This window comes from Mauremys reevesii, linkage group 10 (genome assembly GCF_016161935.1).
Source record: "Mauremys reevesii isolate NIE-2019 linkage group 10, ASM1616193v1, whole genome shotgun sequence".
NCBI classification, from domain to species: Eukaryota; Metazoa; Chordata; order Testudines; family Geoemydidae; genus Mauremys; species Mauremys reevesii.
In genome coordinates, this window is record NC_052632.1 from 18590575 (window position 1) to 18603296 (window position 12722).

Sequence of the window (12722 nt, forward strand, 5' to 3'; positions counted from 1 at the left end):
GGTTCTCTACTTTCTCCTCTTTTGGCAGGAGCTTACAGCAGTCCTGTTCCCTCTTCATCACAGGAGCACTAGCTTCCTTCTCCTGGCAATGTAGTTGAGGCATAAGGGGAAACTGGGTCTTTCCTCTAATTTAGACTTCAACCCAGGAACCCTAAACCATGAAATGCCTCTCACTTTTTCTTTTCCCTAGGCTGCTTTCTCAAGGGCCTTCCCTAGGCAGCCATGAAAAGACTCCTCAGACACTCTGCTCTTCCCTTAGTCTCTCCCTGGTCTGAGCCACAGGCAGCTCTTAAATACCTGCTCCCCCACTCAGTCACATGCTCTGTCACATGATCAGAAGAAAGGGAAGGATATGCCCAAGTCAGAGCTGGGGCTTAATGCCCTTAAACGTCCAGCTCACCTTGTGACAACGTGAGAACTAGCGTTGAGTTCTAATAATAATCAGTTTTAACCCTACTTACCTTCAAAGTGCTGTACAAACTGTTAATACTCACCTAATATCCTAGTTTTATTAATGGGTAAACGAAAACACGCACAGTGTGTGGTTTGCCTGAGGCCACTCAAGACTCTTAACACTGAGTTCTCAGCTCTAGTCCTGTTCCCCAACTACTAAACAACTTTGCCTTCTGGTGGAATAGGCAGGTCAAGAAGAATTATGCAAAACCATTTAAAAATCAAATGGATGATCAAACAAAATGGATGACACAACAGTCTGCTTGCTTCCATCATGTTTGTTTTTATCTGGCAGAAGTAGACATTTTTAAGTTGTCTTTCAGTATTGCCCTTTCACATACTTTTTTTTTTTTACATTGAAGAAACATTATTATTTTGATTTCTATTCAGGACTTTCTACTGAAAGCTTCATTATTATAAATCTATAGCATAGCAGCCAAGATGTTAAACGTGAGGAATACAAATCTAAGGTGGTGCCGCCCCCCCCCGAAAATGTCTGCTTCAGCCCTCAAGGAATGTTAATAAAGACCAGGAGTAAGTAAACTGAAGTCTGCACAGAACTTTGATGGAACATCTTTCACTAATAGGTTCCATAAATGGAAGTTTTGAAAAGCAAGATGGCTAAAACAATGTGGTCGGCTTTACTTGTGTAAGTCCAAAGGCAGTTTAGTTAAAGAAGGTAGTGTTGCTAGAAGATCCTAGTACTATGTGATATTAGGGACTGTAACAAATGTTTCTAGTTGACATTTTATTCTCATTTTATACTTCGTTTTTATTATTCCAGATTGATCGTACTAAAAAGCCTTCAGCAAAATTTCTTGATGATGTTAATAGTCCAAAATCTGAAGGTACAACTCTTGACAAACATCTTATTCAGAATGGAAGAATGATTCCAGATCGTTCCACAAAGCCACCGTTTGATGCAAAGACCATGCTGACAGAAGAAGAGAAAAGCCGCATACACGCAGAAACAGCTTCCATGTTGGAGAAGAGCAAACGGGAAAAAGAATTGCGGGAAAGACAACAAGAGAAACAAAGAGAGAAGCTCAAACTGGAGAAGCAGGAACAGGAAGAAAAGGAGCACCAAGAAAAGCTACAGCAAGCAAAAGAAGAGAGAGAGAGGAGACAGGAGGAAGATCAGGCAATTAAGGAACAAAAGGAAAAGGAAGAACAAGAGAGAGCACACAAAGAAGTATTAGAAGCAAAAAGACAAAATAAAACTGAACATGAAAACACTGCTGCAAAAAAACCTGAGCTTGAAAAAGTACCTGTGGAAGAAAGAGAAAAGGGAACTCGAACACCAGAAATGCAGAGGCGTACGTTCGGAGATACATCTGTGACAGGGGTTTCAGTCTCAAGCAAGGTTAGTAAACGAGCAGTTCAAAATGAAAATAAAGTAATCATTTGGCACAGTTTTGTCAGTGTGTATCAGATTGCTTGCATTGGGAAAGTGCCAGTGCTGAGGTATTTAACTGCAAATAACTGGGTTTTGTTTGGGACCTGACATTTTGATTTAAAACTAGAGGAAAAACACAAAACAAACCCCAAAGGGGCAGATCCTCATTCCCACTTTGTGCTATTTAAGCAACATAAAATGGCCAGATTCTGACAAGAGCTGGGCAGCAGGGAATGCCCTTGGGGCTTGGGAAATCCCTGCTGATATAGAGCCAGTAGAACTGACTCATTTTCTGTCTATCCTTTCATCCCCAGCATAGGCGGCATTTCAGAGGCATGGTGGCACTCTACTCTTATACCAATCTTCTATTTACTGCTGTAGCTTGTGCTGGGGAAGGACAGACTCACACAGCCATAATTGGTTCCCAAATGCCCTAGGTTAGACAGAACTCTTGCAGGAGAGGATAAAGGTCATAGTATTGTTAACAAGTGTGGGAAGGACAAGTAGTCTACTACCCCCATCCAGTGTTCTGTTTGAGAGCAGACCTGCTCCCCACTCCCTCTTCTGGCATCATACCTCCTTCCTTTATCCCACTAAAGCCTAAGAAAAGAACAAGATCAGTCACATTTACCCTTCTGTGGTCATAAAATAGAATCAGCTAATCGGAAGATCTGAAGAAATAGGTTGAGCTTCACCGCAGGTTAATAGCCACATTTACAGCTTGAAAATGCACCATAAAAAGATGTTGACATTTTCTCTGACCTTCAGATTAGGGGAGTGGAATTCATGCCTAACATCAGTGATATTAATGCAAAGGAAGTCTTTAATCGTGCAGGAGCTCCATAAACTCAGATGAACAAATCTAGTGTCTTTTAATTTTGACATACATTTTGCGTCGCTCTAATAACTGGGGGATGTTAGAAGTAAACATTTCTACTTTATATAGAAATACAAAACCCCCTACTTTTAAACTTTCCATACCATATTAAATGTAAGCAATTAGTCCATCAAATCCCTTTTTGTTTATCCTTTTTTTCTTTATCAATATCGTGAAGGTGTGCTTGCAGCTCCATAATTAGAGTTGCACCATGATTTTGTCTTAGAGAGAACAAGAAGCAATGGGCTTAAATTGAAACAAGGGATGTTTAGGTTGGACATTAGGGAAAAACATCTTAATTGTCAGGGTAGTTTAGCAATGGAACAGATTGCCTGGGGAGGTTGGGGGATCTCCGTCACTGGAGGTTCTTTAAGAACAGGTTAGGCCAGGGGTAAGCAACCTATGGCACGTGTGCCAAAGGCAGCAGGCGAGCTGATTTTCAGTGGCACTCTGCCTGGGTCCTGGCCTCCAGTCCAGGGGGCGCTCTGCATTTTAATTTAATTTTAAATTAAGCTTCTTAAAAATTTTAAAAACCTTGTTTATTTTATATACAACAATAGTTTAGTTATATATTATAGACTTAGAGAAAGAGACCTTCTAAAAACATTAAAATGTATTACTGGCACGCGAAACCTTTAATTAGAGTGAATAAATGAAGACTTGGCACACCACTTCTGAAAGGTTGCCAACCCCTGGGTTAGACAAACGCGTCAGGAATGGTTTAGATCAGGGATCGGCAACCTTTGGCACGCGGCCCATCAGGGAAAACTGCTGGCAGGCCGGGACGGTTTGTTTACCTGCAGTGTCCACAGGTTCGGCCGATCGCAGCTCCCACTGGCCGCGGTTCGCCGTCCCAGGCCAATGGGGGCTGCTGGAAGCGGCATGGGCCAAGGGATGTGCTGGCCGCTGACCCGTTGAGGTTCTTTCCAGTCCTACATTTCTGTGATTCTCTATTTCATGCTTTGTATGGAATATATCATAATTGTATGACAGGAATGAATATGGGGGTTCCAGGATTCTGATTTGAGGTACGGAGTGCCACAGTATGTACCTGTTGTAGTCACTGAAACAAACTGAGGTTTACCCTTCAATCTTTTGCTATAGCGTAATTTAGGGAACACTTGCTGTAGCGAGGTGCCACTTACTCACTGACACTCAGTAATTCCATATGAAAATTGAAAGTCTCTTTTCAAAATCTTTTACAGCACACTGGGGTTAAAGAACAACCAGAAAGTGGAGCTCAAAAAGAGGATACTGAACAAGATACTGAAAGACTTAAAGTAAATACAGAGTGTTGTATGTAGCTGAAAGAAACCCAGAGCAGATGTCATATTGTTGTAATTTTATCTCATGTTAAATTCCACCTCATTTATTTTTAAGATCTTCTCTTTAGGAGGATTCTTTGCTGTGTCCTGCAGCTGTTTGTGTTACTTTACATACATTTTTCATTTTTTCCTGTAAAAAGCAAAACATATTTAACACTTTCAAGTGAAAGTACTTTATATCTCCTATGGGATTAACAAGTGTTTCATGACTTTTTTTTATGTATACACACACACACACACTTTTTTTTGTCATCCCACTGTTTTCCTTTTTTTCCTTTTTGTGGTGGAGTTGTTTTGTTTTGTGTTTTGTTTGTTTTTTGTGGGGAGTGGGAGAGTTATTCGTAAATATTTAGTGAGAACACACAAGCACACACATACCTAAAGTGATTTTGATAATAAAGGAATTGGAAAATCAAATTGCTTTATATGTACAATTAGATGGATTTGCATTATTTTGGTGTGTGACGATGAATGTCATTCATTTAGATCAATTGATGCTAAATAATAGAAACATACTATCCGTTTTCTGCTCTAGACAAAAAAAAATCCAAATTTCTACTTAGTGGTTCTTATTGAATTGTTCTATGTGTAAGCTTTTAGCTACATGGAGAATTTACAGAATACTAAAGACAAACTAGACACACTGCTCTGCATAACAATAACTTCATGTGCCTTTATATTTTAATTGTATTATATTAGTCCCAGCGGGAGCCGTTGATGAGAGCACGAAGTGAGGAAATGGGGAGGATAGTACCAGGATTGCCTGCAGGCTGGGCAAAGGTAATTATAATTTCCAAAAATCTAGATAGTTAAGTCACCCACCTGAATGTGGTAATGACTTTTATTTGCACATTCGTTATAAAATAGATTTGGGTTGACTTTTTTCCCCTCTTTACATTTCTACATGATTGTTCTTATTTTCTGAACTTTAAGATTATTGTTAATGAAATGACTGGAGCTTTGTCAGCAGTATTTAATGCATAGTTTGGGAAGAATGATGCTATTCACTAGATGCCGAGATCAAGTCACATTACTGTAATCTGCAATCTCTTCATATTAGAATTATTCTGGCCAGTGTTTTTAGTAGTTTAATAGTATTAATCAACTAGTCTATTGATGGATTTTACTCTGTTTTTAAACTTTAATTTTTGTCACCCAAGTTTCTGGATCCAATCACTGGGACCTTTCGTTATTACCACTCGCCAACAAATACTGTTCAGATGTATCCTCCGGAAATGGCTCCTTCATCCACCCCTCCATCCACTCCACCAACTCATAAAGCCAAGCCACAGGTGACTGCTGAACGGGACAGAGAACACCCCAAATTGAAGCGATCCTACTCTTCACCAGACATAACCCAAGCCATTCAGGAGGAAGAGAAGAAAAAAATTCCTGCAACTCCTGCAATCAGTCGTGAAAATAAGTATGTCTGATAAATTAAGTCAAAACATCACAGCTAGTACAATATGATAGGGTCTCGAGTTTGCCCACCTGAATTCTATTAATTCTTTCCCATTGGTTTACGTGGAATGTTTCTGATAGACTTAAACTACATAGCTGCAGAGCTCAAAGCAGAACACAGTATACCGTGATCCCCACTGAACCGTGATTTCTCCTTGTTTACCAACAATAACATATAGAGATTTTAGACACCACTATGTGGGGAGTATTGGTAAATGCTGACTTTTAAATGGCAGCCGTTTGTTTGTCCGCGTGCTGTCAGGCCTTAGGCTGCTGTTTATTGTGAAATAAATTATATTAGTTTTAATTCCTTGACCCCACAGTTTGGAAACATTGATCTATTCTATCCCTGTGCATCACTGCAGGCCAGTATTTATAAATTGCTACAGAATCTCCCATGATTCCCTTGTCTAGTCTTGAATACCTTAAATGATGGCATTTTATGGCTTCCTTGGGCAGGATATTTTATTTCCTAGTGAGGAGGGTGGGTCTGTTGATATTCTATGTGCTTTGAGCATACGGATCTGCATCTCTGGCCAAGGACCGGTATCTCTTCAGAGCTGGTCAATACCACTTGGTTGGAGAAGTTTGTTAAATGACATGAGGCACACTGTTTAACTCAGGGGTGGGCAAACTTTTTGGGCCGAGGGCCACATCTGGGTGGAGAAATTGTATGTAGGGCCGAGGCAGGGGGTTGGGGTGTGGGAGGGAGTGCAGGATGTGGGAGGGGGTGCAGCGTGCAGGAAGGGCCTCAGGGCAAGGGATTGGGGCAGAGGAGGGGTGTGGGGTATATGAGGGGGCTCAGGGAAGGGGGTTGGGGTGCAGGAGGGGTGTGGACTGCGGGAGGGGATTCGGCAGGGGGTTGGGGTGCAGCAGGGGTTTGGGGTGCAGCAGGAGGCTCAGGGCAGGGAGTTGGGGCACAGGAGGGGTTCGGGCTCTGGCCCGGTGCCGCTTACCTAAAGCGGGTCCGGAGTGGCAGCGGTGCACACGAGGGCCAGGGCAGGCTCCCTGCCCCGCACCACTTCAGGAAGCACTGCGGCCCCTGGGGGAAGGGGAGTGAAGGGCTCCATGTGCGCTGCCCTTGCTGCACCTCCAGGTACCTCCCCCGAAGCTCCCACTGGCGTGGTTCCCCGTTCCTGGCCAATGGGAGCTGCGGGGGCGGTGCCTGGAGGCAAGCGCAACACATGGAGCCCTCTGCCCCCCCTCCCCCCAGCTGCCTGGGGGCCCCAGGGACATGGTGCCAGCCACTTCTGTGGGCAGCGCGGCACCCACAGCGCCACAGAGGGCAATCTCGCGGGCCGGATCCAAAACCCTGAGGGGCCAGATCCAGCCTGCAGGCCGTAGTTTGCCCACCCCTGGTTTAACTGCAAGGGCTAAAACTCACTGGCTTCTCAGAGCTCCCAGTTTATTCTGACCTACGATATGAGGGAAGGATAGGGTGCCCACATGGCAGAACAGAGCGTTATGATAGGCCATAAGGCAAGCGTAGTAATAAGAATAGAAAACTCCAGTTTGCTAACAACAGTTTCTTCCTTACAGACCAGTATGCTACACTAAAGCTGAAATCTCAAGGCTCTCTGCACCACAGATTCGTAATCTTAACCCTGTGTTTGGGGGATCGGGACCAGCTCTCACGGGGCTTCGTAATTTAGGGAACACTTGCTATATGAACTCCATATTGCAGTGTCTCTGCAATGCACCACTTCTGGCTGATTATTTCAATAGAAATTTGTATCAAGATGACATTAACAGGTAATAAATACTCTTCTTCTATCTTGGATTATTTTAATTAATCCATGGCCGAATTCCAAATGTGTATTTACCACTAACTATTTTTCATTCAAAACATAGAAAATGGGGCCATTATGTTTTTAAAACCTCAGTTATATTAAAAGTAACATGTTATAAATTTGTGAGGGTTTTTCAAACTTTTGGATATGTGAGACTGCTTTGCCAGGAAAAATTTCTATCGCACCCACCGTCTCGGTGCCTGGGTGTATTGCAGAGATTCAAAAGAGCAAGTCTTGCTAACAGTTGGTACAAATCAGAGAAGTGGAAAATCGCCCCATGGAACCCTCTTGCTGTGAACAGCAAAATGTCAAAGTAAATAAAAGTTTTAACTGCTTCAGCCTGGTATACTTAAACTGTATCACATAAGACTCTCAGTAAGACCCCACTCCAGCAAACATTTGTCTCTGGGTTTGTAAAGTTAAACATATGCATGAGGGTTTGCAGGATCAAGACATAAGTGATTGTCTAATCTTGGGAAAACGTACTTCATCTTTACACAATCTTGGATTAAAAAAGGAAATTAATATTTTGTCTTGTTTTAATGGCTTAATATAATATTCAGTATTTCTGTTTAACTGTGTAGGTTAAATTTTTTGGGGCATAAAGGCGAAGTGGCAGAAGAGTTTGGCATCATAATGAAAGCATTGTGGACAGGACAATACCGATATATCAGTCCAAAAGATTTTAAAATTACAATTGGGAAGATCAATGACCAATTTTCAGGATACAGTCAACAAGACTCGCAAGAATTGCTCCTGTTTTTAATGGATGGACTGCATGAAGACCTAAATAAAGTAAGTAATCCCCTGCTGATAAATCAACTTCCATTTTAGGCACTTGTGCTAATATTGAAGCATGTGCTGCGATTGCATATGGGGTGTTCTACAGATGGCAGTACAATGAGGTGTGAAATCCTAACAATAAGTGTTTATCCTGTGCATCTGTAAGAAGTGCGAAAGAGGACAACACAGAAATATGACTAGATAACAATTATATAGCTTGTTGGAATGCTTAAAAATTTTTGCATAGTGTATAAAACCTTATCATACAGCTTCACATCTTTGTACTTACATATAAAATGATGCTATATGGTGATAAGATATTTTAATTTTATGATATCCAGGCTGACAATCGGAAGAGGTATAAGGAAGAAAATAATGATCATCTTGATGACTTCAAAGCAGCAGAACTAGCCTGGCACAAACACAAGCAGCTCAATGAATCTATTATTGTGGCACTTTTTCAAGGCCAGTTCAAATCTACAGTGCAATGTCTTACGTGTCACAAAAAGTCCCGAACGTTTGAGGCTTTCATGTATTTGTCATTGCCACTTGCATCCACTAGTAAATGTACACTACAGGTAAGTTAGTAATAGAGAGGGAATATGTGCTTTTACTGCAATAAAATAATTACGCTTTAGGTTTTTTGTATGGTGCTACTTCTGCTTCAGCCTTTTTGGTTGGGGGTATGGCCAGTGTAACTTGCTCTAGGATGAACCATGGTATATATGGTTGTCTTTTTCTTTCAATGTTTTTTATTTGGGGAGGATTTTTAAAAAAAATCAATTAATCATTTTTACCTAGATGACTACACTGACAGATGTAGGTGCCTTTTTGTGCTAGTGTAGTTTAAACAACTTTTTTGTAGTAACTAAACTCTATATTGCAGATCATAGTAGGATACTTGCTTTTTTATTATTATTAACAAAGCAGTAGCTACATTTAGAAACATAACTACTACCTATGTGGAGTAAAAGTTATTTTCATTAATAGATTTATGAACTAAAGTCTCCTAATTATTCTTATGAAAGATGGTGCACATGTAGCTAGCTCCTGTACAATAGCAGACAGATATTTGAGCTACATCTTTATTTTTTATAAACACCAGGCTTTAAATTGTGTTTTCTATGTTTTGTCCTAGGAATGCCTTAGATTATTCTCCAAAGAGGAGAAACTTACAGATAACAACAGATTTTACTGTAGCCATTGCAAAACACGAAGGGATTCTTTGAAAAAAATAGAGATTTGGAAATTGCCACCTGTTCTTCTGGTGCACTTGAAACGGTAAGACAATAAGTTGTGAATGTGTATCTATAAATGCAGTTAACTTGGCCTTAATGGAGACTTCAGTAAAGCAATAGACATTTTTTTTTAAAATACAGAATGTTATACAGACAACCTGAGCCCATGGGTATCAAGAATTTACATCTAGTTTTCATCTGCTTCCTATTTTCATCGGCCCCCATCCTGGAATTGCTCACATGAGTTGTCACGTGTGTGTAACTTTATCTACTGAACTCAATGGAAGTATTTGCAGTATTGCAGCCTTAAATTTGTAAGGTAGCCTGACACTCTGCTTAGCTGTGAAACTTACTGTTTAGTCTTATGTAGCTCAGATCCCAGTTAAAATTAGTGAGTAAGAAATAATTATAAACATGGAATCAATTTGGGACATCTCTTGAACCATTGCTCTGGCTAGTGCTGATTTGTGCTCTCTCTAGATTCTCCTATGATGGAAGGTGGAAGCAAAAGCTACAAACATATGTAGATTTCCCTTTGGAAAGTCTTGACCTGTCACAATATGTTATTGGTCCAAAGAGTAATTTGAAGAGATACAACCTATTTTCAGTATCGGTAAGTAACCACAGCCAACTTTAAAACTTAAGTTTTTTAAACAAGATGGATTTACTGCTTTCTGTATGTCCAGTATTACAAAGTCATTTTGGGTCACATGGGTTTCTAGGCCTCCTGCCTGGATACAAATTAAACTGTAGAAAAAAAGGAAAGCGAGTCTGGTATTTACTGCAATGAGATTTCATGTTGGTCAAAGCATGGCATTCAAGCTTATTATTCTAGCTAAGGGCAGAAGTGGTAACAAAGCACAGATTGGTTAAATCATGAATCAGACTGTAAGAAAGGCTCTTGCCAAAAAGAAAAAGTATTATTTTAATCTCTTCACTTTTTTTCCCCCACCCAGAATCATTACGGAGGGTTGGATGGAGGGCACTACACAGCATACTGCAGAAATGCTACAAAGCAGCGCTGGTATAAGTTTGATGATCATGAAGTATCTGAGATCTCAGGATCCTCTGTGAAGTCCTCAGCTGCATATATTCTCTTTTACACTTCTTTTGAACTGCGAGCAGCAGATATAGCCACATAAAGTGTTTTGAGTGAAGAAAATTGGTTCTCTTTATTAATGCACAACACAGGTATTGAAATGCATATTAATATGCAAAACAGTGACAAATATATAGCCACTTAGTTAGGGAAAGGTTGCAGCAGCTTCTCTGCAACAGGGTCTTTCTGGTCAGTGCAATTGCTTAAGTCAGAAGACTGATTGATAATGCTTTTGATAATAGCAACTTCTATGAAACCATAACAACAAGCATACTTAAGTTACAGCTTATTTCAAAACTATATTTTTAGTCTGCTCCAAAATGAAATTCTAGCTTAATTAGCAAGTAGGTTTAAATGTCCTGAAAAATCCCACAGCATATCTTAATTTGTTTTCTTTTCTATCACTGTTATGGCCTTTTCACATTTCTAACCTTAAGCTTGATTCTACTGTGAATACTCTAGAATGATGGAAACAGTTAGGAATGTAAGTGTACATATTGATTGCATACTTGCACATCAGAGCTATGTATATAATAAAATGTGGTCCTTTTGTGAAAATCTCTAGCACTCAGAGGATTGCTTTTATTTGCCAGTTCTAAATAACTGCAATACTTTAATTCTTATAGGTATAGACAAAGCAAAGCTGTATTTTTCTGTTAGCCTTTGTGAATATTTCTGCATTTAAAATTATTTCTAAAGAAATGAGATTTTCTTTAATTTTTTAATACAAGATTTCATGTACATGTGCATTAAGAATATTAACAAAGAAATTATTTAAAATACACTATCCTGTTAAATGTTTGTTTGAGGGATTTGGTTTTTCTTGGACATCTACAAAATTTGATTATCAGTCAAAGTCCCTGGGGGCTTTATTATACATGGCAACATTTTGTACCTCTTCCATAGAGTGCAGGCACTCCACCTGGAAGGACAACCAGCTGCTCAGAGTGAATTAGTTTAGGAGCAATTTTGGTTCAATGCTACACATTTCCATTATCTGGCAACAGTTCATAGTTTCCACTCCTGACTTGCATTGGTTCTTGGAAGTTTCAGTCCTCTGCGGTGAGCTTTTATCAATATATATCACTCTGGTTTGACTCTTGTCCAACAGTTAGAGAGCGGTAGCACTTGAACTCATCCCAGAAGTTAACACAGCAGCACAGTACTAGGGAATACCACACTCTTAAAGTAACTTACCTGTTGATGAGATTGTAAACACTTTCAAAGAGTAGGGGATTAACTGGTACCCTGGTCAACATTGCCACCATTTTTACTGAGGAAGGCAATGACTTAAAGCTGTTTGAGAGCAAACGGTTGAGTGAACTAGGGAAACACAATTTTACAGATGCTAAACTACTGTCTACGGCAAGCTGAACTCTGCATTCCGCAGGTGCAGATGTGAGGTTAGTCATGAAAAAATGTGAAGGCAATGTTAACGTTAAATCAAGCACCAAAAACCCAGGCAATACAGACTTAAGGTTGAAAACTGACTTAATTGTGCCTTCTGCCTAGATACAAACGTATCCACGTTACACCTGCATAAGATCATCACAGAGGGTTCTTTTGCTGAATCCAGCATAGGAGACCATCAGCCAGCATTAGCAGGGGATGATTGCCCTAAGGAAACGCAGTTAGTGTTTTTCATGTTTACTCGAGCCAGGCTCATTAAGCTTTAATTGCTTGTTTCTCCTGTTTGATGCTGTTCTGACTCTGACAGGGTACAAGGACACACATGGCGAGAGCACGATCTATCCTGCCCTAATGCAGAGAGTGCCTCCCATTACTTAACTTTGCTCCAAGTTGCAACATTTAAAGAATAAATCCTCCTTCTAAGCTCTTAGCAGAATAAGCAAAGTCTTTGAGGCAAACAGCGACCAAGAGTAGAGAAGGGCTTTGTGTCAGATGCTACCCTAGTCATGCTTCTGCATCTCACTTGACACAAAGTAGATGCCGGATGCCACCCTGTCACAAGTACTACTGTGCTCTTTAATTTTGTACAGTGCTGCGATATTCCACTGATGGTGGGCTGTGTGAACTCCATATGTCCTGATGCAACTTAAATTATTCCAGCACCGTGAAATACCCTTCCTTTCATGCCTTCCTACTTGCTCCAGAAGATCTTTCCACCTCGCAAGGTACAAGCATTAATGGAATATGAAGTCATTGAAAATTACCTCCAATTCTCTCTATATGAAATAGTGAGAACGCTAGGGGACTGTGGTGATCTGCACACAACGACAGCAGCTATGCTATTGTGGGACTTCCATGCAAAGTTGCATTGTGCATAAAGGCACATTCTC

The 12722-nt window shown here is 40.4% G+C and overlaps 1 protein-coding gene across 3 annotated transcripts in view; it reads left to right on the forward strand.

Annotated features, from left to right (window-relative positions):
- Positions 1 to 10980, forward strand: part of USP8 (ubiquitin specific peptidase 8) — a 33987-nt gene extending 23007 nt beyond the window's left edge. For 2 of the 3 annotated variants that reach the window (XM_039492734.1, XM_039492733.1), the window contains 10 exons: positions 1238 to 1816; positions 3932 to 4006; positions 4751 to 4831; positions 5212 to 5474; positions 7052 to 7264; positions 7887 to 8097; positions 8427 to 8663; positions 9224 to 9366; positions 9804 to 9936; positions 10280 to 10980. In XM_039492734.1, coding sequence (XP_039348668.1) covers positions 1238 to 1816; positions 3932 to 4006; positions 4751 to 4831; positions 5212 to 5474; positions 7052 to 7264; positions 7887 to 8097; positions 8427 to 8663; positions 9224 to 9366; positions 9804 to 9936; positions 10280 to 10465 — 2121 coding nt within the window. In that variant the 3' untranslated portion in view covers positions 10466 to 10980. The remainder of the gene's footprint in view (positions 1 to 1237; positions 1817 to 3931; positions 4007 to 4750; positions 4832 to 5211; positions 5475 to 7051; positions 7265 to 7886; positions 8098 to 8426; positions 8664 to 9223; positions 9367 to 9803; positions 9937 to 10279) is intronic. The other variant, XM_039492735.1, reaches the window with a different exon arrangement.
- The last annotated feature ends 1742 nt before the right edge of the window (positions 10981 to 12722 follow it).